Source organism: Penaeus chinensis, chromosome 24 (assembly GCF_019202785.1).
Source record: "Penaeus chinensis breed Huanghai No. 1 chromosome 24, ASM1920278v2, whole genome shotgun sequence".
Taxonomy (NCBI): Eukaryota; Metazoa; Arthropoda; class Malacostraca; order Decapoda; family Penaeidae; genus Penaeus; species Penaeus chinensis.
Window position 1 is genome coordinate 22,403,097 of NC_061842.1, and position 9,874 is coordinate 22,412,970.

Below are 9,874 nucleotides of genomic sequence, written 5' to 3' on the forward strand. Positions count from 1 at the left end.
AATTCAAGGAAAACTGTAAACAGAGATGAGATAGGTAGGACCAGTATTTGACTTTTTAGTGACTAAGCTCTTGTGTAAACAGAATCAGTGAACAAAAATCTTAGTGGACATTGCTAGTGGCAGTGCATTACTGTGATGGGAACATTTTTCCTTTTGTTTGTTTTACTGTGTAGCCCAGGTAGAGATAATCTATGTTGCAGATCATCAGTATTTGTCCATTTTGTGCCTGATCTTTGTAGTCCTTGCAACCATGGCAGAAAAGGTCATCTTACAGTGGCATGCAATGACAGGAATAAGGATGTTAAGGGTGTTTGATGTAATGTAGTGTGTGTTCTCTCACAAGCTTTGCCCAGGTGATGGCACCAGTTCCTATTTTACTTTCATATTTCTTCACATAAAGTGTGAACCTAGGGTATAGCAGATGTATCACCAAAGGCCTTTTTTGTAGCATTCCAAAACACCTAACATTATTTCACATAAGAGTCAATAGAAAACCCTTAAACTTCTTGATATGCCAGGAAAGTATAGAATTACATAGTAGTTTTTCTAGAGAATTATTAACCCATCACTACCGGGTAACAGAAATCCCTGAGCATGGTAAATTCTGGTGATTTCTGGCAACAGCCAGACACTGGGCGTGGGAGTCCGCTACATCAAGTGGAACTTCCCGCTCCACATGCTTTGGCACGTCACCACGTGTACAGGCATCCTCCGCAGACCAAGTGGTTTGTCATGATGTTGGTACATGTGACCTGTCTGAATTGGGTTAAATGGCTTTCAATACATGTATGGTAAAAAAATCAGCACAAAAATTTGGTACTTCTGATTTTTTTATCAGTATCAGTGTATTATTTTGGGGACTCTTTTCTCTGTGCATTAGGTTTTTTCTCTAATTCACGTCATTTCTATTTTTTCTTGTCTCAGATTGCTTTGCGGTCAGGGACAAGCACAAAGCTGGACGATCGGCTGTATGAGATGTGTGAGCTAAAGTCGCTGCCATTGCGCCACCTCATGACCAAGTTGTATCCAGATCTATACGCGATCCATATGCTGTCCGATAAAGGTGCCCTCAACATTGATGATCAGGTGTGTTCTTTCAGGCCATATAATGATTTTGTAGGTTGATATCATGTAAGTAAATTAAGAGTAAAGAAATAAAGGAATTTTTAGTATGTGTTTGCCAGTGGAGTTGTTTACAGGAGTAGATAGCTGCCTTGTGCAGCTATCTACAGCAAGACATTACCCAAAGTCAGTGCGGAGTTTAAACTCTCCATAAACCTGTTTTCTGATAAGAAATATTTATATTAACATTATATTTATACATTTCTTTATTATTTTCTCTTTTTTTTTGAAAAGCCAATGAAAAGTCATTCTGTTATTTATCATTTGATTATGCATCTTGACAGGTGATACCTCAGCCTGGACGCCTGCATCTAACTGCAGAACGTCTGGATCGAACTGGAGCCTATCTGATGGATGCAGGCAGCAGCATTTATATCTATGTGCGGTCAATGGTGTCCTCAGAGTGGGTGGAAGCAACCCTTGGTGTCCCTAGCTATGCAGCCATTCCACAGCCACTCTATGATGATGCTCTTCCTGTGCTAGACACTAGCCAGTCACACCTCCTCCACAACTTCATCTCGCACCTTCAGAGGGGCAAGCCCTATCCTGCGCCTGTGTTGATCCTCAAGTGAGTGGCTGTTTGGAGGTGTATAATCTGAGGGAGCAATATTTTACTTGTGTTTTTTTAATCAATGAATGTTAATTGAATATGAGAAGACAATACTCTTCCTCTTCCTCTTCCTCTTCCTCTTCCTCTTCCTCTTCCTCTTCCTCTTCCCTTGTCCTATTCCCTCCTCCTCTTCCTAATCCCTCCTCTTTCTCTTTCCTCCTCCTTTCTCTTCCCTCCACCTCTTCCTCTTCCCTCCTCCTTTCCCTTCCCTCCTCCTCCTTTTCCTCCTCTTCCTTTTTCCTCCCTCCTCCTCTTCCTTTTCTTCTTCCCTCCTCCTAGTCCTCTTCCTTCCTCCTCTTCCCCTTTCTTTCCTCCTCTTCCCTCCTTATTCCTCCTCCTCTTCCCTCCTTATTCCTCCTCCTCTTCCCTCCTTATTCCTCCTCCTCTTCCCTCCTTATTCCTCCTCTTTCCTCCTCTTTCCTGTTCCCTCCTCTTTCCTCCTCTTTCCTGTTCCCTCCTCTTCCTCTTTCCTCCTCTTCCCTCCTCTTCCCTCCTCTTCCCTCCTCTTCCCTCCTCTTCCCTCCTCTTTTCCACTTCTTCCTCTTCCCTCCTCTTTTTCCACTTCTTCCTCTTCCCTCCTCCTCCTCCTCCTCCTCCTCCTCCTCCTCCTCCTCCTCCTCCTCCTCCTCCTCCTCCTCTTCCTCCTCCTCCTCCTCCTCCTCCTCCTCCTCCTCCTCCTCCTCCTCCTCCTCCTCCTCCTCCTCCTCCTCCTCCTCCTCCTCCTCCTCCTCCTCCTCCTCCTCCTCCTCCTCCTCCTCCTCCTCCTCCTCCTCCTCTTCCTCCTCCTCCTCCTCCTCCTCCTCTTCCCTCCTCCTCCTCCTCCTCCTCTTCCCTCCTCCTCCTTCCTCTCCTCCTCCTCCTCCTCTTCCCTCCTCCTCCTCCTCCTCTTCCTCCTCCTCCTCCTCCTCCTCCTCCTCCTCCTCCTCTTCCCTCCTCCTCCTCTTCCTCCTCCTCCTCCTCCTCTTCCCTCCTCCTCCTCCTCCTCTTCCCTCCTCCTCCTCCTCCTCCTCTCCTCCTCCTCCTCCTCTTCCCTCCTCCTCCTCCTCCTCTTCCCTCCTCCTCCTCCTCCTCTTCCCTCCTCCTCCTCCTCCTCCTCCTCTCCTCCTCCTCCTCCTCCTCCTCTTCCTCCTCCTCCTCTCTCCTCCTCCTCCTCCTCCTCCTCCTCCTCCTCCTCCTCCTCCTCCTCTCCTCCTCCTCCTCCTCCTCCTCCCTCCTCCTCCTCTCCTCCTCCTCCTCCTCCTCCTCTTCCCTCCTCCTCCTCCTCCTCCTCTTCCCTCCTCCTCCTCCTCCTCCTCCTCCTCCTCCTCCTCCTCCTCCTCCTCCTCCTCCTCCTCTGCCCTCCTCCTCCTCCTCCTCCTCCCTCCTCCTCCTCCTCCTCCTCCTCCTCCTCCTCTTCCTCCTCCTCCTCTCTTCCTCCTCCTCCTCCTCCTCTTCCTCCTCCTCCTCCTCCTCTTCCTCCTCCTCCTCCTCCTCCTCCTCCTCCTCCTCCTCCTCCTCCTATTCCTTCCTCCTCCTCTTCTTCCTTCCTTCCTCCTCCTCCTCCTCCCCCTCCTCCTCCTCCTCCTCTTCTTCTACCTTCCTTCCTCCTCCTCCTCCTCCTCCTCCTCCTCCTCCTCCTCCTCCTCCTCCTCCTCCTCTTCCTTCCTCCTCCTCCTCCTCCTCCCCCTCCCTCCTCCTCTTCCCACCCCCTCCCTCCTCCTCCTCCTCCTCCTCCTCCTCCTCCTCCTCCTCCTCCACCTCTTCCCTCCCCCTCCCTCCACCTCTTCCCTCCCCCTCCCTCCACCTCTTCCCTCCCCCTTCCTCCTCCACCTCTTCCCTCCCCCTTCCTCCTCCTCCTCCTCCCTCCTCCTCTTCCTCCTCTTCCTGCTCTTCCCTCCTCCTCCTCCTCCTCTTCCTGCTCTTCCCTCCTCCTCCTCCTCCTCTTCCTGCTCTTCCCTCCTCCTCCTCCTCCTCTTCCTGCTCTTCCCTCCTCCTCCTCCTCCTCTTCCTGCTCTTCCCTCCTCCTCCTCCTCCTCTTCCTGCTCTTCCCTCCTCCTCCTCCTCCTCTTCCTGCTCTTCCCTCCTCCTCCTCCTCCTCCTCCTCCTCTTCCTGCTCTTCCCTCCTCCTCCTCCTCCTCTTCCTGCTCTTCCCTCCTCCTCCTCCTCCTCTTCCTGCTCTTCCCTCCTCCTCCTCCTCCTCCTCTTCCTGCTCTTCCCTCCTCCTCCTCCTCCTCTTCCTGCTCTTCCCTCCTCCTCCTCTTCCTGCTCTTCCCTCCTCCTCCTCCTCCTCTTCCTGCTCTTCCCTCCTCCTCCTCCTCCTCTTCCTGCTCTTCCCTCCTCCTCCTCCTCCTCTTCCTGCTCTTCCCTCCTCCTCCTCCTCCTCTTCCTGCTCTTCCCTCCTCCTCCTCCTCCTCTTCCTGCTCTTCCCTCCTCCTCCTCCTCCTCTTCCTGCTCTTCCCTCCTCCTCTTCCTGCTCTTCCCTCCTCCTCTTCCTGCTCTTCCCTCCTCCTCTTCCTGCTCTTCCCTCCTCCTCCTCCTCCTCTTCGCTCCTCCTCCTCCTCCTCCTCCTCCTCCTCCTCCTCTTCCTCCCTTATCTTCCTCTTTCTTTCCTATCCTTTTTTTTTTTCCTTTTTCCTTTTCCTCTTCTTCCCTTCCCATTCCCCTTCACTCTTTCCCTTCCCATTCCCCTTCACTCTTTCCCTTCCCATTCCCCTTCACTCTTTCCCTTCCCATTCCCCTTCACTCTTTCCCTTCCCATTCCCCTTCACTCTTTCCCTTCCCATTCCCCTTCACTCTTTCCCTTCCCATTCCCCTTCACTCTTTCCCTTCCCATTCCCCTTCACTCTTTCCCTTCCCATTCCCCTTCACTCTTTCCCTTCCCATTCCCCTTCCTCTTCCTCTTCCCTCCCTCCTCTGTCCTCACTCCATGTCTTCCTTCCTCACTCCTCCTCTTCCTTCCCTTTTATAATCAAAGTAATTTTGTACTGCTGTTTCTTGCAGAGAGGACAACCCAGCGCGCATGCTCTTCATCCAGCGGCTTGTTGACGACCGATCTGAGGGCTGCCACTCGTATGTAGAGTTCCTCCAGTATCTAAAGAAAAATGTTAAATAGTCATTTTCTTTTATGTTATTAAATGTTTAGGATGTTAAAATATAAAAGGAAAGTGCAATTTTTCTTGTTTTTCTTCTTTTTTTTTATGTATAAAGATGTTTTTGTGGAATGAAGAAATGAAGTATATATATGTATGATTGATAACCACATTGGGTTGGTTGGAAAGGGGTAAACAAGGAGGAGGAGGAAGATCAAACAGGTAGAGAAGATACATGGTAATTGGAAAACAGTGGAAAGATATATTGTAAGAATGATAGACAAGAGGAATGGGAGGAAACTCATTTTAAAACACAGTTGTGATGAATGGATTAGTATAGTTTCTAAGAGGCATCGCTGATGTCTTTGTGTTGGTCCCTCAGGGTTCGTTAATTCCGTAGGAGAAGTGCCCATTTCACCATCGTCAAGGCTTGCAGACCACTTGAGCATAAGACTTAGAATTCTGATTTAGGTTTTGGTGTCATCAAGGAGCCTTAGTCATTTAGGGCCTCGATCTTCTTCAAGAGATCACTTTTGTTTTTTAAAAAGAGGAAAATTGTCATGTACTGTCCAATTTAAGTAGCTTTTTGTATGGATTTAATAATAGTTGTGTTTTTTGCATATTTTATATCGTGTAGGGTGACAGTTTTAAGAGAATATGAATGAAGTAAAATAAAAGTTTTGCTGAATGAGTCAGTGCATTTGTGGCAATAATTCTGTGACAAGATTATCCCAGGCAAGGTTTCCTTTCGCGACCTGAGAAATCATTGCCGAGGGAGGTCAGGTGTCCGAACCAGATATGGGGTGTGTTATGCCCTCTAGCAGTGCTGGAAGGGTTTTGGAAAAAAAAAAAAAAAATAAAAAAGCAAAATAAAAAGAGAGAAAAAAAAAAAATGGATACAGAGAATGACTGTCCAACTAGTCAAGGAGTTTATTGGTAGAGAAAATATTTGATAGGAAATTAATATTCTCTCTCTATCTCTCTTTCTGTCTTACTCTTTTTTTATATGTTGTCACCTCCAGTATTTCACACTATACTTCTATCTCCTATAACAAGTATGATGATAACAGCTCCACCCTCTTATCATAATCATTATTCAGTTTTTTGTTGTATAACCTTGTGTTGGAAATTGCTGCAAAGATTAAATGTTACTGAAATACAAAAGTTTGTAATTTGTTCCTGAAGCTGAAGTGCATTGTAGATATCAAGAATGAATATATGAAAGTCTCCATTCCATTTAGTACAGACTAGGGGGTTTCAGATCTGTGAATCTTTTGTTAATGTTAAGTATTTTGGTGGTTTTGAATTGGATATAGATTTTTTAAAAAAAATTTATTAATCTTGTTGGTCTAATGAGGAAGCATGAAGTCCAGTATATATGGAAAAAAAAAGAAAGACAGTAAGCTGGTAATATTGATGAAGAGAGACCGTATTTATTGAAGAAGGTAATGTACTAACAGTTAACATGACCAGAAAATGAGACCATAAATAATTTGTGGTCTTTGATTTTGTCTTTAGTCATGTATTTTGTCACATCCTTGACATAGAAAGAGAGGGGGGGAATAAAAACAGTGATAATGATAGTAGCAATGATGGTTAAGAAATGAACTTGGATGAGTAGTATCCATTTTTCTACAGTACAGAAAAAAAATATCAATGCCCTCTTGAATTATTATAATTTACATTACAAGAATTCTTTGGAAATCCACAATTAGTCTTATTTGAATTTGTGTAATCATTGTTTTTCTGTATCACTAGTAAAAAAAGAAAAAAAAATTGTTTTCACAGTTTGCTTGGTCTCTGTCAGTCCAGAAAATAATGAACTGGCATTGAAGTTCCTGTGTCTGGCTTGCAAAATATACCTTGATGTTCAGTGTGGTAGACTGCTGCTTTTGTGTGAAGACAGAAATAAAAGAAAAATAAGCATAATGATGGTAACCATTTATCTGTAGACAAGATCATCAAAGCCCTATATAGTGATCAAGTATATCTGTGGATTTGTAGGTGCTTATAGACATTCTATATATATGGAAAGAAGAAAAAGATTCCAGCCACCCCCCAGCCCCCCTCTCTGTTTACTGGGTAGTTAGTGGAAAACATAGAAATGTTTTGAAAATGAAAGTATGAAGGTCTGTGTCATTGCCTCTTCAAAATTATACTTTTTATATTGGACTGTAAAAAAAAAAAAAGAAAAAAAAAAAAGAAATGCAGCTGTTTCATTTGCATGTGAATTAATTTGTCAATTTTACTTGCCTTAAAATAAAATGTGGGTAGCGTTACACCTAGTCCATGAGACCTATGTACTCTTTATTATTGTTATTAACCTGTGAACCCATGTATATCCAGAAGTATATATTTTATTTACTCTATTCCCATTTTATATTTTGAATTACAAGCATTGGAAATTGATGATTACATTGTCCCTGCTCAACTTCATTATATTTCACTGTAACGCCTTGTCTGGCCTTGGTGGGCTTGCATTGGCCGTATATTAACCATATATACTTAGCGTGAATGAATTTGTGTGTCAACATGTTAAAGTATGGAATGAATTATTGTAGGTTTGTGCTCAGAATATCACATTATCACTCATCCACGCGTGTGTGTCTGCATGCACACTCATACACTCACACACACACGCACCCGCACCCGCACCCACACCCACACCCACACCCACACCCACGTGTGCGCACACGCGCGCGCACACACACACACACACACACACACACACACACACACACACACACACACACACACACACACACACACACACACACACACACACACACACACACTAAAACACACACTAAAACACACACACACTAAAACACACACACACTAAAACACACACACACTAAAACACACACACACTAAAACACACACACAAAGAAAACACACACACAAAGAAAACACACACACAAAGAAAACACACACACAAAGAAAACACACACACAAAGAAAACACACACACAAAGAAAACACACACACAAAGAAAACACACACACAAAGAAAACACACACACAAAGAAAACACACACACAAAGAAAACACACACACAAAGAAAACACACACACAAAGAAAACACACACACAAAGAAAACACACACACAAAGAAAACACACACACAAAGAAAACACACACACAAAGAAAACACACACACAAAGAAAACACACAAAAACACACATGCACTCAATACAAAAAAACACACGCAGACACACACACACACACACACACACACACACACACACACACACACACACACACACACACACACACACACACACACACACACACACACACACACTTTTTTATTTTATATTTTTGTTACTATTTTTATTTTGTGGGGAATGCTTGACCTCAGTTACAGATGTCAGATCTCCCAAACAGCAGGTAATAGGATTATCTTTTTTTGATATATTGGGAGGTACAGGGCAGGTTTAGTCATTTTTCTTCCGTCATAAGTGAAGGAAGACGCTCATAAGATTAGGGAGAACGCAGGTGACGTTTACAGCTTGGAGGGAAATGGAAACCTTTGTCAAGAAAATAACCAAGAAAGAAAGAATAATTTTAGCCATTTTTTCTTGATGATATATATATATATATTATTTTTTTTTGTGTGTATGGGTGTAAAATACAGCTTGTACATAGACCTATAGCTTTTCTGTTTCTATTTGATAAGTAATTGGGTTATATATATGTGAACCAAGTCAAAATATACTGAAATCCTTTGCTTAAATGAATGAATTATAGTTTTATCAAGCTGTGCTCATTTTGTTAGTTATCAATGGATGCAACATTTACCTGTTTTTGTCCTAATCAGCTGTTGCCCAAGTTGCCAGATGTACATTTTCAAACTTGTGATTTAAATCTGTAATTAAGGAAATGATTGCACAATAAAATGTTATATAAATACAATTTGGTTTTGTGTTCCTTTGACAAACAGCATTGTAGTACAAGATTTTTAAAATCCTGCCAAGGTTGGTAAAGTACTATTTTATGTAAATTCATAAATGTCATTATTTATGCTTTTTATGCTTGTCTGCATTTCTCTATAGTGTATTATCTCACATATTTTGTTTGTCAGTTTTAAGATATGAATTGCAAACTCCAGCAAGCCAAAGTGATACCCTTGTCATTTTCATGTACTTCTTACCATGATTGATGATGTCTATACCAGATAATGCAAACTGAAGTGTACATCTTATTTTCTGATCACTAGATAGAATTAGTATTTTATCTTTCACTATGTTTATCATCATACTCAGTGTGACAGTCTGGCATTATGGAAGGTGCATTTAGTATTCCTCTCTTTTATGTCTTTACATCAAATCTATGATAGCCGTAGCCCCTAAAGTCAAGAAATTGTTACCCTGTTACATGGCAATTGATAAGTAGCCAAAGTAAAGCCTCAGTTTGGCCATTGAGACTGAGTGAATGAGACTGACACCGGACACCTTAAACGGAGACCTGGACTGGTTCTTAGTTTAAGGGGTCTGAAGGGTCTCAGAATATAGGGCCATGACTGATATTTACATTCTGAGACACTTTTAGACACATTTTCCGGTGGAGTTCCGCTGCCCCCATGGCTCTTGATTGGGTGCGATGCGAAGCAGCTTTGACAGTGACTGGCTGACAGGCATGCTGGTCCTGCTCTCTGTGTAAGATGAATATGAGTTAACATGCTTTTATTCAGAGACACTTTGGACACCTTTTATGGAGAATTTGGCCAGTAACTCATGCCCGTAAGCCAATCACCGTTGGCTGCAGTGCAAGATAGCCTGATGGTGATTGGCTGACGAGCGCTAGATACTGGTCTTGCACCTCCATTGAAGGTGTCTGAAGTATGTCTATATATGAGCGTGAGACTGAGATTGACTGAGACTAATACATATCTAGCACTTCTATTTGTCATCTTGGTGCTGAGCTAAGGTATTAATGTGAGAATGTGAGTGGGAATGAAAGTGTCTTGTCATAATATTTTATTGTGTATATCTGTCATTCGCATTTTCCTTTATAAAGAAATGTATGGTTGTTTTTTTCATGACAATTGGAAAATATGGAACATATTGCCTACTCT

At 43.5% G+C, this 9,874-nt stretch overlaps 1 protein-coding gene across 2 annotated transcripts in view; it reads left to right on the forward strand.

Moving 5' to 3' along the window:
* LOC125038372 (protein transport protein Sec24A-like) overlaps positions 1 to 7,105 on the forward strand; it is a 24,840-nt gene extending 17,735 nt beyond the window's left edge. For both annotated transcript variants that reach the window (XM_047631870.1, XM_047631871.1), the window contains 3 exons: positions 925 to 1,086; positions 1,407 to 1,690; positions 4,712 to 7,105. In XM_047631870.1, the coding sequence (XP_047487826.1) occupies positions 925 to 1,086; positions 1,407 to 1,690; positions 4,712 to 4,823 (558 nt within the window). In that variant the 3' untranslated portion in view covers positions 4,824 to 7,105. The remainder of the gene's footprint in view (positions 1 to 924; positions 1,087 to 1,406; positions 1,691 to 4,711) is intronic.
* The last annotated feature ends 2,769 nt before the right edge of the window (positions 7,106 to 9,874 follow it).